General features: G+C 38.9%; 1 protein-coding gene across 2 annotated transcripts; it reads right to left on the bottom strand.

Moving 5' to 3' along the window:
• Positions 1–970: 970 nt before the first annotated feature.
• On the bottom strand, positions 971–15711 carry LOC130046413 (uncharacterized). Of its 2 annotated transcripts, XM_056143090.1 has the most exons (4): positions 15527–15711; positions 1561–1648; positions 1385–1456; positions 971–1091 (listed from the first exon to the last, which is right to left on the bottom strand). In XM_056143090.1, the coding sequence occupies exons 1-4, from the start codon at positions 15677–15679 to the stop codon at positions 991–993; spliced, it is 414 nt and encodes a 137-aa protein (XP_055999065.1). In that variant the 5' UTR covers positions 15680–15711; the 3' UTR covers positions 971–990. The 2 variants fall into 2 exon arrangements, with proteins under 2 accessions (XP_055999065.1, XP_055999066.1); XM_056143091.1 differs by lacking the exon at positions 1385–1456.
• Positions 15712–16476: the final 765 nt, after the last annotated feature.

Genomic DNA, 16476 nt, shown 5'->3' with positions numbered 1-16476 from the left:
AAAATAACAGATGTCAAAGCTACAGATGGGAAAATTACAAAGGCCAACGTGGGGAAATACGATTTTTATCCGGGAGATAGCGGACAAGGGACGTAACTTTCGCGAAGTGTTGATACGTGTATTATGTAGTGCTCAGCTAAAATTATCATTTCAATATAGCAGCACATAATCTTCCCATTCCACATACTTATTGAATTGTCAAAATATTGTAGATCCCGCCACATTTTTACGCTTTGGCTGTAAGGTTGATTTGAAAAAAACCTTTTCTCGCAATATTCAGATACGAAATAAGCCACAGGAAGACAAGCTGTCATTTCACCCCCCCCCACCCACCCTTAATTGATTTTTAAATGACAGGATATATCATATATATATATACTCACTCATATTAGGTCCACCCCAATGCTCGAGTTGTGATTCTGCAGGTTTATATTTAAATTTGCAATTTAAATAGCCACTTATAGATCGATAACTGTGTTATTTCTGCACCGATTTTGATGCGGTTTTTTACGCTCGACTCGGTAAAGAAAATTCATTTTAAACACAATTAAGGATGTATGGGACTGACATCAGAGTAATTAAAAAATCCTTAAAATGAGTGAAATAGATAGTATTGTACTCATTTTATCGAAAAAAGATATTTTTTAGATAGGTTCGTGAGTTCGTTTCCATGGTAACGAACATCAAAGATACCCTTGCTGGAGACATTATAATTTACTGAAATTTACTATTTGTCTAAAAGGGGGTATGGAACTGACATTAGAGCAGTGAAAAAATTCTTAAAGTGATTAAAGTAATTAGCATTAGTTTTAATTTAACAGAAAAATTCATTTCTAAATAGGTCTTTGAGTTCGTTACCATGGTAACCACCATCAAGCATATCCTTGCTGGAGACATCATATTTAGAACCTGTAGAGAACCCGGAAGTGTATGGCTGACATTAGAATAATTAAAAAATTCTAAAATTAAGTGAAATGGATAGCATTATATTTATTTTATCAGAAAAAGACATTTTTGACATAGGTCCGTGAGTTCGTTTCCATGGTAACCGTTATCAACCATATCCTTGCTGGAGACATCATGTTCAAAACCTGTAAACAAAAAATGGAAAGGTATGACTGACATGAGAATAATTAAAAAATTCTAAAATTGAGTGAAATGGATAGCAGTATGCCTATTCTATCAAAAAATGACATTTTTGACATAGGTCTGTGAGATTGTTCCCATGGTAACCATCATCAAAGATATCCTTGCTGGAGACATCATATTTAAAACCTGTAGAGAACCCGGAAGTGTATGGCTGACATCAGAATAATTAAAAATTTTAAAATTAAGTGAAATGGATAGCATTATGCCTATTCTATCAGAAAATGACATTTTTGACATAGGTCTGTGAGTTCGTTCCCATGGTAACCATCATCAAACATATCCTTGCTGGAGACATCATGTTCAAAACCTGTAAAATAAACCGGAAGGGTATGACTGACATCAGACTAATTTAAAAATTCTAAAATTGATTGAAATGGGTACCACTATATTTAATTTACCAAAACAACCCACCTGTTTTGACATACATGTTGGTCTGTGAGTTCGTTTCCATGGTAACAATCGTCAAACATATCCATACTGGAGACATTATATTCAAAACCTGTGAAAAATATAAGTGTAAGGTTGACATCAGAATAATTAAAAAATTCCAAAAATTACGTGAAATGGATAGCATTATATATATTTACTATTAAATAAATATATATATTAAATATAATAAATATTTATATATAAGTATTGCTTTATGAAGGAGCTTTTTAAAGATTTGTTCCCTATATATTCAGATATAAAACTTTGATCCCCTATTGTAGCCCCATCCTACCCCCCAGGAGCCATGGTTTCAACAAACTTTAATCTGCACTATGTCAGGAAGCTGCCATGAACATTTGAACTTTCCTTGCCCAGCAGTTCTTGAGAAGATTTTTAATTGACCCCTCCCTATTTTTGTAATTATCTCTTTTATACCTTTAAAGGTAGCATGGCCCTTCATTGCATGAAATTGGCCTGCTTGTTCTGGAAGTATTATACTGGATATTGATTGATTGAATATTGTTTTATGTCCCTCTCGAGAATATTTCACTCATATGGAGATGTCACCAATGCCGGTGAAGGGCTGCAACATTTAGGCCTATGCTCGGTGCTTAGGGCCATTGAGCAGGGAGGGATCTATCTCGTGCCACATCTGCTGTGACACGGGACCTCGGTTTTTGCAGTCTCATCCGAAGGACCACCCCATTTAGTCGTCTTTTGCGACAAGCAAGGTGGTATTGAGGATCTATTCCAACACAGATCCCCACAGGATTTTTGTGGAGAAATTTTTATAAATTTGTCAATATATATCTACTATTTCGCTATTATCTCCCCTTGGAGCAGGGTGTTACCCTTCATTTCATCAAACTTAAATTGCCTCCACCCAAGGATGCTTTTTGCCAAGTTTGTTTGAAATTGGTCATGTGGTTCTGGAGAAGAAGTCGAAAATGTGAAAAGTTACAGACAGTCAGACGATAGACAATGGGTGATCAGAAATGCTCACTTGAGCTAAAAATGAGTTGCATTTCTGTATAAAATCATATCAAAGATAAAAATTCTGCAATCTAAAGTAAAATCAAAATTCCATTTGTAACTAGTTCTAATTGTAACTGGGACCATTACATATGTTCCCCAAACCAGTTAAAAAGTATAGTAATTGTAAACCTATAGCAAAAATCATTTTATTTTAGCCTTCAATTACATGTAGTACGTTTACTATGATTTACTATGGTCATTTCAGTGCAAAGAAATAAAAGAAAGCAATGTACGTGCATACACGTATGATTCCGTACTTTTGTTGATGTCATTCTAGTACAGGCCTTTCTATCATATACCCACAGAAAGAATTTCTTAATGTTTGCATCAAATACAAGAAAGTTATAGTGATTTTAAAATCATCCAATCAGAAATCAGCACACGTGCGTGCACGTGCTGACCAGTAATTTTAACCACAGCAATTTGTAAGGAGTACCAAGACACACCTAAAACCTCAAAATCAAAAGAATTTGATGAAAAACAAAAACATTATCGTCCTTAAAAAAAAATTAACTTTTGAAATATGATGCATGTGCATGCACCTTTGCGTTGGCATTTTTTGTTACACCAATATATAGATACACATATCATCTACCTATGAAGTGAATATCAACTCATTCGCTTCATTAATAAGAGAGTTACAGATGTTTTAGTACATGTATTATCCAATCAAAAAGAAGCGCACGTGCATGCGCGTGCAGATTGGTAATTTTGACAATGCAGATCAGTTAAGGATCTCAATACCTACCTATGATATGAATATCAAACCATTTGAATGAGCAACAAAAAAGTTACACTGATTACAAAATTCTTGTACGAAAAATGTGATGCATGTGCATGCACGAGCGTGCAGACAACACGACTATCATCTTGCATATATACAAATGATATACTAGCTATCATCCTAACAAGGTTTCAGGTTGATTCCTTGTGAATTCTGATTTTCAATTTTTTTGGTACCAAAATTGCAATGCACTTACGTGCGCGTACATGCACATGCAGACAAATTACTATTGTTTAGTTTTGTGTTTGCATCCCACACTCTTCCATGTTTCTTTCCTGTGGGTGCATTGTTCAAATATTGACAACATGTATTTGAACAATTTTAGTTATCTATTAAAAGAATCAATAAATTATATACATGTAGTTGTGTATGTATAACTTAAAATAAGACATAAAATTGTAATGAAGCATGTGTCCCTATGATAGATATTAATAGAATAAATAAACAATATTAAATTTTACAATGAATATCATAAGTATTCAAGATTATTACTTTAGAGGTTATTTTGTATGCAGGGTCCTGTATAAAAACTGATTACCAATAAATAACATTTACAAGTATAAATTTTGTAGTAAGTTTTTCTGGTTATTGGGTCAATGGCATAGTCAACACACAGAATTTGATCCATCGTTGTTGAGTGCCCATCATGTTTAGGGGCGAAATCAAAAGACCAATGTCAGGAAAAAATTTTAAATTCAAATAGTTAGGGGCCTCAGGGGGAGTAAAAACTCAAATCAGTTTTTGTCATCCAACATCGATTTCACTTTAGTGGAAAAAAGACAAGTGGCTGTTAAAAACCACAAAATAATATATTACATTTTAATGAACATTAAATATTTTAAATGTACACTTTAATTTGTGAATAAACAGAAGTAAAAGTATAACAGCATTATTTATACTCGCATGTTTTTACTTGTTAATCGATTAGTTTCAACATTCATAATATTTAGATTTAAGGGGAGTGGGGTGTGATTTCGTGAAAACTATGTAAAACGTATACGGTACCAATTTTGATGTGAATTTAGTTTTTTGTCAGACATTGAACTTTTGATTTCGCCATCGCCCCTTCACGTCTTAAATGATCTAAGAATTCCTCTCAAAACTTAGAGGTACACTTGCATTAAATATTTGATGTGTGTCTTGCCCAAACTGCATTTAGTATTAGGACTAACTTATTGACAGGTGCAATTATATAAACCTAGATACATTGTGCCTTAATGATAGCCAATAGTATATGATATAATGAAAAAGAGCCAAATTAATTCACTGAATATAACTTTCAATTAAGCTCAATAAAATAATTAGTTAAGGGTACAAATTCAATATATGTGAAACAATAATGGACTTTCAATATTTTGATATAGTCTTAAATTGTGATATTGATTTATTACAGTTGAAAATCAAAGGGTCTTATAAAAGTTACTATATTCACATCAAATACAAAATAATATGTATTAGTAAATAGTTCGAAATAGTTTCAATTTAAATTTTACATAATATCTCTTATTTAGAGAATTCAGAAAATCAAGTATTTTAATAAAAAGACCAGAAGGATATGAAAAGTTAAAAGCCTACCTTTATATATTTATTTGCAAGAGTTATGTATTTGCATCAAAAGATCTATATCTATGATGTAACCCATGTTTCTTTTTTATGCACAAGTAACTTATTTTGGTGAGTGTATACTAATTCATGGTGGGCAGTATATACATGTAGGTATGTATGCATTTAAAAAAAACTAGAGTTCCTTGCAAAATTATGCATATAACAAAAAAACGTACATATTTATCATAATACCATGCTTGTCATTTTTTCATTATAGGACTTGGGAAATCTTTAATTTGCATATACATGTATATTTTAAAAACAAGCACAATATGATATCATGATATTAAATGCCTTGCAGCAAAATTATCCAGCTAGCTTGACAATTCCCAAATATTGTTTACATGAAATAGATATAGAACAATTATATTTTACTCTCACATGGTATGTGTAACACAAAAAAGGTGAATACAACTAGATTCCATCATTGAATCTGTCTACATTGTCTAGCTGACATTTAATAGTGGACACTTTGGCCGGAAGAAACTAGATAATACATTAGGTGAATAGAAAACTAATAATGTTAAATAAATTTCTTTAATGAAGCGTCTTGTTAAAAAAAATATTTAGTGTTGTACATGTATAATAGTAGTGTCATAGTGTTGAAATTGTTGGGCTGAATTTAAACTTAATTGGCAGAAAATACCTAGCATCCATCTTCCTGCATGATCGAAAAAGGCCATGGTTACCTTACGATTTTATTGTAATCAGCTATCAATTAGTGTATTACTATTCCTTTGTAATAAAATTACTTTTTTGTTACTCTGGGGGGAGGGGAGGGGGTATTCCCTTAAACAGTTTCAGAGGGGCGCCCCGCCCTGCCGCCTTTTGCCGCCGCCCCTCTGCCCTTTCCCAAATCTAAAACAAAAAAATCGCCGCCCTTTTGCCATTGAAGACAACACAAAAATTCCCCTTTTTGTACCCCAATTACAAACGTCTGTTTCTTTTGTGAAGTTCGTTTTAGATCATAATCATGCAGTATTTGACCAGGTAAATTGAACAGATTGTAATTGATCACTTGTGTCTAATCCGATAATTGGAAGCACGTGATAACGGTAAACATCTGTCTAAGTATGGTGTCATTTTCAAAAAAAAGTTTATACTACTTCAATCTTGCGAAATTTGTTCGGTATGATATTGTGACAAGTTTTCCAATTTGAAAAAAAAAATGGTGACAGTTTTCTTTTCATCACTATATATATATGCATTTACCATTTTGCTTTTACGGTGAACCACTTTGAATCGGTACACGACTGTTAAGTGAACCTAGCTAGCTAGATGCGCGGATTGGCACGCGCTCTTGTGTACCCCAAGAAGTATGAAGGAGATATTATGAGCAGTTTGAGAAAAGCCATTTGAAACCCATGTCATTTCGTGGCACACCATTCCTTCACTGCTTTTATCACAATTAAGAGAGATGTCAGTTTTATTATCAATTTGAGTAGTAATTCCCCGGCCATTTTGCACACAAAAATACTTGGAAATTCATTTTTAAAACACGAACATGAAGTATTCATCTATGGAAATAACATTCTTAATAATATCTGAAAGATTGTTAAAATTATTCTGATATGTCAAAAGTTGTTAGGTATATCTATAATTAGCGATATCTAAATCAGATAAACAAGAGAGACAACTCAATTTCGCAGAGATCGTGTGACGAGACTATTTTACAGTATCATAATCAAAATAAAATTTAAATATATACGGGTACAATATAAATTAATCCATATCAATTAATCATGATTCCGGTGTCAATTGACTCTGTGCAATATTTCAAAACAAGGCACAGAAATTCCTGAAACATCGCGCAGCTTCAATTAAACTTTCAAATGACGTTTTTCAGTCTTGATCTTCCATACGAAAATTTTAAGTGATGGGGAATTGCATGTATTCGATCAACAGCTAACGAAAACAGGAGTTAAAATGTTTTCATTCATGAGTAACAAATAACTTAAGGTAAGGTTTGCGACATTTTGACATGTAGCGAACAAAGTCATGTTGCATATCAGTATGTTCAGTAGGAATTTATCTTTTAAAATTGACTTTTTAAAAAAAATCGCCCGTGTTGTTTTTTGACCAGATGGGCTTAATTTTGTGATGTTTTACATTTACGCGATCTTTGTACAAACGGGAATATTAGTGTTATAAAAACTAATCGAGGCAAACTTATGGGGTAAAAAGCTGGTAGAATTCTTAATAAGAGTATTATCTATAAGATTATACTAGTTGGTAGAAAGTTTTTATTTTAAAATACAGAACATAGCACTTTTTATATCTTTAATAAAATTTTAATTGGTTGCCATGGCAACAAAAAATGCATATTGAGCAGCTTTACAAGGTCTACGTCAGAAAAATTCACTTTAAACATAATATTTGGACCATAAACATTTAAGAAACCATATAAAATTACTACCCACCGGGCTTTGTTTCCCTAGTAACAGATTAAAAAGAATTATTTGATTCATTGTTACTTTGTTTTATAATTGTACAATTTTTTGAAGAGTGCATTGAGCATTTTCATGAAAACCTTGACTTGTGAGGATGTGATGTTTAATGCCCCGAACAAAGCGAGGGTTCCCTTCTGCCCCTGTCTTAGGTACTAATTTTCCCTGCCCTTTTGAAGCTGCTGTGGGAATCACTACCGGGCGGGCGGGGGTATTTGAATTACTGAACTGAAAAACAATACTGATACATCAATGAACCTCGGCTATTTACATGAAGTGTTAATATTGGGGCCTAAGGAAGCTGAGTGACAATTCATATTCATTTTATTGTTCAACACATTCATGCTGGCATACAATTGCAGCATACTGCCATGAATGAGTCAACTTTCACATCTTACGCTAGGCCTATAACTCATTGAAAAATAACCTTTGTTTAAATCATAATACTAAACTAATTTTTATGCAATCTAAAACATTTATCAAAAAACATTTGATCTGGACATAAATTCTATTCATGATTTCAAAAACTTTTAGCAACATTAGATGCAGAAAACATGCATGATTAATGAAATTTATCATTCCATTTCCTTATATATTCCTTTGTAAGAGTGGAACACAATCATATAATATGTGTATGGCTGCAATGTTCGGGGAAAAAATAAGACACTGAAACAAGATACTGGAGATATTTGTCTGTTAATGGTGTAAGGGTTACTATGAATTGAATCTTAATAAGTGGATGAAAATGATTTCAAAATCAATTATATAGTAAAATAAATAAAAGTTGACCCATTTATGGCATTATGCTGTATATTTTGCACAAAGTGAAAATAAATCAAAGCATGTCACTGGGTTTGTATAATTTGTATGTGGTGGTAGATTTTTATAGTGTCCTGTCTCTGTTTTCTGTACTGCAAACATCAACTATTAAAGGAAGAAAAAAATCTTACTCATCAATTTATGTAAAACCAAAGATCCACCACTGCTCTATTGTGTATATATCCTAGCTTTATATGACCCCTCCTCCAACAGATATTTAAATTTATAGAGATGTATATTAAAACTTGACAAATACTTTAACATATTCATACTCAGATGCTTGTATCGTACATATTTGTATGTTTGGCTAAATAATTTAGGTTGATCTAGATCTTCAAAGTCTATGAACAATCAGCTGACATTGACAATTTAATAAGCGCCGGTGAATTCATACCCTATTTCAATATTGTTTTCAAGCATCGATTTTCATGGAATTTTTGGGAAGATTTGCACTTGAACAATTTTGTTTTCTTCTTATTTGACGTACGTGCGTACTCGGCATTAATTTATTAAGGTAGCAGGGAACAGTTTCGCACTGTAGTATCTGGGGAGTCTTCCCCAGTACGACTTGTTTATCCCCGGATTGCAGAGGATCAACATCCGGCAGCACGAGGAGTTTTCCCGCGGTTATGGTACATGCCAGACGTACCACAAGACCTACCCGAAGTTGGAGACCGACAGCAGGCAGAACAGTTAAGTCCGCGGGACCCATTATTATGTAGATACACTATAATAAAGACTATAGATACTTTATTGGCGCCCAACTCGAGGCCGCGGACTTACCTGGGTGGGTTATTGCATTTTTTTTGGTGCTTTCCCCAGTCACGTTGTTAGGTCGCCATATTGGCGGGTAGTGTCAGATTTGGGATTTTTCTTTTTTCTACTTGATTTCGATTTTAGTGATTAACAGGGATTTCTATTAATTACTGAATCAATTTAGACATTTCTTGATTGCAGTTTTGATACATTTTTTGTGGATTATTTACATGTGAGATGGATATGTCTATAGATGAGGCGTTATGCGGGCTGGGCTTGCGCCCTCACCCGGACACACCTGTGGTCACGCGGAATGTACCCGCGTACTCCCAGGTATCTTCAGGTGATGGCGAACGTTATTTCACGCCGTCCTTGCCATCCTGTTTGAGAGAGGGGGGAGGTAGGTTAAAGGATGCCACAGGTGGGGAAGTGAGGTTTCCTGGCACGCAGTTTGGCTCTGATAATATAAAGGTTATAACTTAGATTGGGATACGCAACGTAGGTGTGACTTCCCGGGGAATTTAATGGGATTAGATTCGCCCAAGAAAGGGTCTGGACATGACACCCCAGGGTTTAGCGATTGGGGTAGGTGAGAGAAGGATTTCTTCTCCCCTGGTGGGGGCTCAGTTATTCCTAATGTCCCGGTGAGGCCTACTCCAGTCAAGGGGAGTGGTCATGTACCCAGCTCTGGGAGTCTTTCGGAATATCATACCCCTACTCTGTATTCCTACACTCCAGTGTCAATGTCAGCCCCACCCCCTCATTCATGGGTTGATGATCAGGCCCTAGGCCAGCTTTGTCAGGGTTTGCCCCAGATGGGCTTGGGTTCAAGCTTGCAGCACCCCACTCCTGGACCGTATTCCCCAGTTGCCCCATTTTCGGAGCCAGGGATTACCTACGGGAATTACCCTCCCCCACAGCCCAGTCAGGTCTATGATCTGCTTACAGGGTCCCCTGTCTCACATGCCTACCCTTCCCATGTGCAAGACCCTTGGGTTGGGGGGAATGCCCCCCACACCCAGCCTTTGATACCTCCCATGCCTGGCGGTTACGCTAGCACACCTATGCCCTACCCTACCATGATGACTCCTTATCAACAGCAGGGGCCCTTCACCTACCCTGGCACCACAGCTTGTGGGTTGGGGGATAAGAGGGGTAGCGTAGTGCACATTCAACCCGAGTTAGGTGAACCAGAACGACACGCACCATTCTCTGGGCATTCTGCCCAGGGACTAGCTCCAGCGTCTCGCACCACGTACTAGGTCCCCCAGTACTCTTGTAGAGGGGGGCAGTCGATGGGCTTCAGTAGAAATGCACCCCAGTACAAGGATTTGCGGTACGATGGAAATTCTAGCTGGAAGTCCTTCCTGCACAAGTTCATTCGCCTGGCCCGCAGCCAACAGTGGACTGAGATGGAACAACATGATCAGTTCTGCTTCTCCTTGGAGGGGACAGCCAGTGACTACTACACCCTGTTGATGGAAACAGACCGCGGTCTCTCTTTGGCTGACATCATTGGGCGGTTTGAGAAACGTTTTGGGTCATCTGCACCAGGTTTCACGCATCAATTAAACTTTCAGTCTGCATCACAGGATGTGGGCGAGTCATTGCAACATTGGGCTGACAGGGTGCTTACCCTGGCTACCCAGGCTTTCCCGTCTGTGCCGGATTTTCATGTATATGCCATCCCCCGGCTGTGCTTCGGTGCTGAGGATAAAGACGCAGGACTTTATGCCCTGGACGGCCAGCCCAAGACAGTTGAGGAAGCAGTCGACCGAATGCAGTACTATCAGCATTCACGGCATATGAAGTCATCCAAGCCCATGAGGGATGTGAGGCAGGTAGCTCAGCTTGAAGCTCCCAATCCTGACAAGGAGATCAAGGAAATGCGCCAGCGCCTTGAGGAGATGGAGAAGGAACTCCGAGGGCGGACCCCCTTTCCTCGGAGACCTTCATCGCCACCTTTGAGCGGCAATCGGAAGTCAGTAGGTTGCTACAAATGCGGGGCCATGGGGGCATTTCAAGAGGGAATGCCCGGAGCTGAAGGGGAAAACTGAGGCGAACCAGGGCCAGGGGACCAAGGTCAAGCTTAGGGGCGGTCAAGACGCACAACCGTGTTCATCAGAACCAAGGGGGCGGGGAGCCAAGACCCGCCAGTCGCAATCTAGTGGAGGGCCTACGCAGCGGGAAGTCAGGGTGCTAACTCCAGAGCGCTCCCCAGTTAGGCCAAGGCCGTGCGACGCTCGCACGGGGACAAGTCGGTTTGCAGGAGGACACAGGCAGGCGCCCTCCTGCATGCGCCGCTCCAGGAAGGGTACACTCCAAGTGCGGTTCAAGGAGGCATCCGAGGAGGAGGAGGAATCCGATGACTGGGTCATAGGGCGGGAGGAGGACAAATACTAGCCCTCTCCCAAGGATATGTTGTCGGGATTCAGGCTCCCTGAGGATATCGTGGTGCCGGAACTACCCAGGTTTGGGGCAGAGAACCAGGGGGATGGGGAGGAATTTCCGGAGGATTCGGAGGACTTGCCGGATCAGGAGCCTTCGCTCATTCAGGAGGAGCAGGTAGGCGCGGACCCCGCGTCCGAGCCTAGCGAGTGCCCGGAGCCAGTTAGGGCGCAGGTTCAGCCCAAGGAGGAATGTGGGCAGGGGGTGGTCAGTGGACAAGCGGAGAACGGGACTGCGGATATGCCATTCCGGCATGCGGGAGAATCCCACGAAGACTCGCCTGTGCCAATAGGGCAGATACACCCAACCACCGGATTCATGGTCCAAATGGTAGTCCAGGGAGTAAGACTACAGGCAGTGGTAGACACTGGGGCGGAGGTGAGTGTGTTTTCCACCCGGGTCTACGAGGAGCTCAACCCCAAGCCTCCCATCAAGCAGCATGTGACCTTGGTCCAGGTAGGGGAAAATCTCAGGATGAGGGGCTTCATCATTGGCCCTGTGGCAGTTCGCCTTGGAGACACGGAACATAATGTCGACCTGTATGTGGCTCCCCTGCAGGACCAAATGCTGCTAGGTATGGAGTTTCTCCATCAGCAGAAGGTTCACATAAATTTGGAACATGGCACAATGACCCTGGGAAAGGAGAAGGTCCCTATGACGTTCCGACGCCCAGGAGGGGGACAGCAGGCCCAGGTTTCAGTAACGAAGTCTATCCGGGTCCCAGCTGCTTCAGTCGTCCTATGTTCTTGTCGTTTGGATAAGGAGTTGGAAGACTTTGTAGTTAGATCAAGCAGACATCGGACGTATTATCGGTGCCGAACACTTATGCTAGGGAGAGAACGTTGGTGACCAGCATTGTCAATGCCTCGGATGAGGAAGTGTCTATCTCCGGAGGCAGTGCAGTCGGATCAGCCTTGGAGGCCGAACCATGGGTCTGGTACCTGACTTGGTCGTTGAGAATGTGAACAGTGTGGATCCCCACACTGAGGCAGGGACTAAGCTCAGCACATTTACAGCAAGAGTTAATGTTGCCCCCTTAGCTTGCCCTGAAACTTGGTCAACTTCCAAGGAGGCCATATTGGATGGTGGGGGAGATTTCCCCCTTGAGCCGAACAACATTGCTGAGGAAATTAGTGTGGTTGAAACTTCCGCTGAGTTTTACTTCGAGATGGATCTTGTGGAACACGACTCATTCAGGACCGAAGTCCGACAGTTCAGAGGCATCAGGTTGCCTTGGCCCCCACCTGTATTTAGAGCTGATGGTAGGATCTATTGATCCTTTTCAGTTAGGGGTGTGCGACCCAGGGCTCGCCCTGGCCCACACCGGTTGGGATTAGATTAGTCCCAGTCAGTTTTCTCCGGGGCATTTACCCGGACCTGTCCTGCCGGAACTCTTTCCGGCGTCCTCGGATAGTTAATCCGAGGGGGCGTGTCGCGCCCACCTTGACCATTGGTTGGACCCGTTTCTCCGTCCTTCAGAGAAAACGGGGGGAGTGTAGTATCTGGGGAGTCTTCCCCAGTACGACTTGTTTATCCCCGGATTGCAGAGGATCAACATCCGGCAGCACGAGGACTTTTCCCGCGGTTATGGTACATGTCAGACGTACCACAAGACCTACCCGAAGTTGGAGACCGACAGTAGGTAGAACAGTTAAGTCCGCGGGACCCATTATTATGTAGATACACAATAATAAAGACTATAGATACTTTAGCACTATAGACCCGGTCAACTTTTTCAAAAAATGGAATTACACCGTATTTGAAGTGATATTACATGTGTAAAAATGTATACAATAATTTTAGGATGCATATCAAATGTAGCTGAGTGCTTACAACATGTAGGTGTCACCATGATTCCTAGCATATATATGGGTGCAAATACGAAACTAAGACACGTGGTCAGTTGCTGAAGAAATTCCGGTGAAAACATGCAGGGTCTAGCAAAAGGTCTGTAGCTGTGAGGGAAGGTGGATGGCCCCATATGAGAGGTAGATTTTTGAGAAGGGCAGATAGAGTTCTTGATTGTGCACAGTGTCTAAATCCCCATGTTTGGTACTGTGATGGTGTGGGGGTGGTGCGGATTAGCCCAAATGAGGGAAAATCAAAGCAAAAAAGGGGAACCTGCTCAGAGCATGTTTTGTGCACCAGCACCAGTATTTATAGATTACATGTAATTTAGGGTCAAAATTTATTAACTACACTAATATGAAATATAAGTATTGACATAAAAGAGAAATATGATTTTTCATTAGTCTGTCATAATCTGACTTTGGTGTATACCCCCTATCCACATGTTTCCAAACCAAAGAAACTGTCCCCTGCCACCTTTAAGAGAATGGCATTTTTTGAAACCCATGGAATTCAGTCAATTTCATTAATATTATCAAGATAAATGTATTAGATATGTAAAACAACCTTTTATTTCAATAGATGTATCACATTAGTGTCACAATGGTAGACAACAGAGTCAAGGGGGGGGGGGGGGGGTAAGCTATGCTTTAGTACTATGGAAAACCAGAATCTGGTCAAGTATCATAGTGACATGTAAGTACATGTAAATAAGCTTAGTGGTTAAAGTAATGTTATTTGGGATACTTCATATACTGTGTATTCTTTTTACATAGATTACATGTAGTTTTACATGTTCTACATATAATTAACAAATTGTACTGATTGACGGGTCTCAGGTACAGTAGATCACATTTCTTCTCAGCACCATGATACATATTTGTGAAAAAATACTTGCAGATAGAGAAATAAGTCATTTCAGAGACATTTTGTACACAAAAAACACAGTTAACACTATTTTCTCATTTATGGGTGGTACTTGTAAACAAGCCACCTCCCCTTTGACATTTGGCTGAATTGCATGAATCTTTAGTTTTCACTATTAGGATGGCATAGAATAGAATGTAAGAAGAGAACGGGTATTCAAAATCTTGTTGGGGAGTTGTTTACTTAATTAGAGCATATTTCAGGTTTATACATATACAGTATGTAAAGAAGTAGACAGTGAAGTGGGAAATTTTCTTGATTTTAAGAGCAGTTATGTCCCTTTATCTCTCTCTAATCCATCATTTTCTACACAGGTTCTCATGATTACATGTTCAGCATGTAGCACCACATATAAGGTCACTTTTACCATAGATACAATATACTTGTAATATTATTTGTTAGGCACAGGGATCTTACTCGAACACTCTCATCACTCAAAAATGACAACATCATACACAGAAATGTAGGGTTTTAAAATAATTTTATTGCGTACGCATTTAGGGCGGTCGACATGATGTATTGGTGTAGTTTCACTCAGAATAAGTCAGATTTGTCAAAAATGGGAGTTGACGTCAATGACATGAGATGTCAGAATTCTTAAAGGTAGCAGGGGACAATTTCGCACTATAGACCCGGTCAACTTTTTCAAAAAATGGAATTACCCCGTATTTGAAGTGATATTACATGTGTAAAAATGTATACAATAATTTTAGGATGCATATCAAATGTAGCTGAGTGCTTAGTAAAAATGTTGATATACAACATGTAGGTGTCACCATGATTCCTACTATATAGATGGGTGCAAATACGAAACTAAGACACGTGGTCAGTTGCTGAAGAAATTCCGGTGAAAACATGCAGGGTCTAGCAAAAGGTCTGTAGCTGTGAGGGAAGTTGGATGGCCCCATATGAGAGGTAGATTTTTGAGAAGGGCAGATAGGGTTCTTGATTGTGCACAGTGTCTAAATCCCCATGTTTGGTACTGTGATGGTGTGGGGGTGGTGCGGATTAGCCCAAATGAGGGAAAATCAAAGCAAAAAAGGGGAACCTGCTCAGAGCATGTTTTGTGCACCAGCACCAGTATTTATAGATTACATGTAATTTAGAGTCATAATTTATTAACTACACTAATATGAAATACAAGTATTGACATAAAAGGGAAATATGATTTTTCATTAGTCTGTCATAATCTGACTTTGGTGTATACCCCCTATCCACATGTTTCAAAACCAAAGAAACTGTCCCCTGCCACCTAACCTGTTAACAGTGATTGACAAACCTGAACACATGTCTTGCGTCTGCGATTGCAAATATAGATGATCCGGCGTCTGGTGTCTTGGTGAGGCAGCTTTCCATCGTCTTCTGTGGGCCAAAAAACCTTGATGTAACGCTGGATCGCTTTAGCTGTCTGAAATCCGCGTTTCCCCCGCATTTCAATGTTTCAAAAGTCTCACTATGTTTACATTGCCGAAAAGTAATTAAAGTCGTAAAATTTACGCGATTTGATTTTATTTCGAATCTAATGATATTTTTGTCATATTTTATGTAAAATATATCTATAGAATTAATTGCATTGTAGATATTATTTAACATACACTCAGAATGAAACAGGAGATGCGAACGACATAGGATTTATTTACGTCATTGGGAGTTTCGCGGTAATTTCAAAATCGTCAACCTCGTACATCCTTAATAAAAACTTGGTTTAAATATCATAAAATATAAATATTTTCTTTCATGAAACGACAAATTATGGCATCAAATCGCGTTGATTAATCGTGAATTTTTCATAACATAACAAAACTGCAATTTTTTTTTCTAGTCGGCCTATGTGGCTACGATTTCTGGTCGTTTCGGCCTTTTTTCAGTTCGGCCCCAATTTTTTTCGGCCGTTAGTAGTTTCGGCCTAATGTCGTTTCGGCCCTAGTCGTTTCGGCCTCACTTTTAAATACCTTTGTAATACCAAAAAATAAGTCTTTTTTTTCATCTTACTATATCAAAATTGATATTTCTTTGTTGTGTAAACAGTTATATATGTCTATGGTGTAAACAAGGAAGTCCACACCATCAAAGAAAATGATATGCTATTTACATATTACATAAGCTTGTATTTTAAAAACAAAAATGCCAAAACATATATAATATATTTGTTATGAACATTGCACATTATGATGCTGATTAAATTATTAACCGGTACCATATGATGCAGTTATTTTTAAGGCACAAATA

This window comes from Ostrea edulis, chromosome 7 (genome assembly GCF_947568905.1).
Source record: "Ostrea edulis chromosome 7, xbOstEdul1.1, whole genome shotgun sequence".
In the NCBI taxonomy this organism is placed as follows: Eukaryota; Metazoa; Mollusca; class Bivalvia; order Ostreida; family Ostreidae; genus Ostrea; species Ostrea edulis.
The sequence above is the reverse complement of the archived record's forward strand: the minus strand, read 5'-3'. Positions and strand labels throughout refer to the sequence as shown.

What these genes read in the sequence shown, in the direction of transcription:
- LOC130046413 (XM_056143090.1), bottom strand. Translation starts at nt 15,679, where the DNA reads ATGCGGGGGAAACGCGGATTTCAGACAGCTAAAGCGATCCAGCGTTAC. An exon ending in GACGCAAGACATGTGTTCAG is followed by an intron (nt 1,649 to 15,526) that starts GTTTGTCAATCA and finishes TATTTTTCACAG; the next exon opens with GTTTTGAATATAATGTCTCC. An exon ending in CAACATGTATGTCAAAACAG is followed by an intron (nt 1,457 to 1,560) that starts GTGGGTTGTTTT and finishes TTTATTTTACAG; the next exon opens with GTTTTGAACATGATGTCTCC.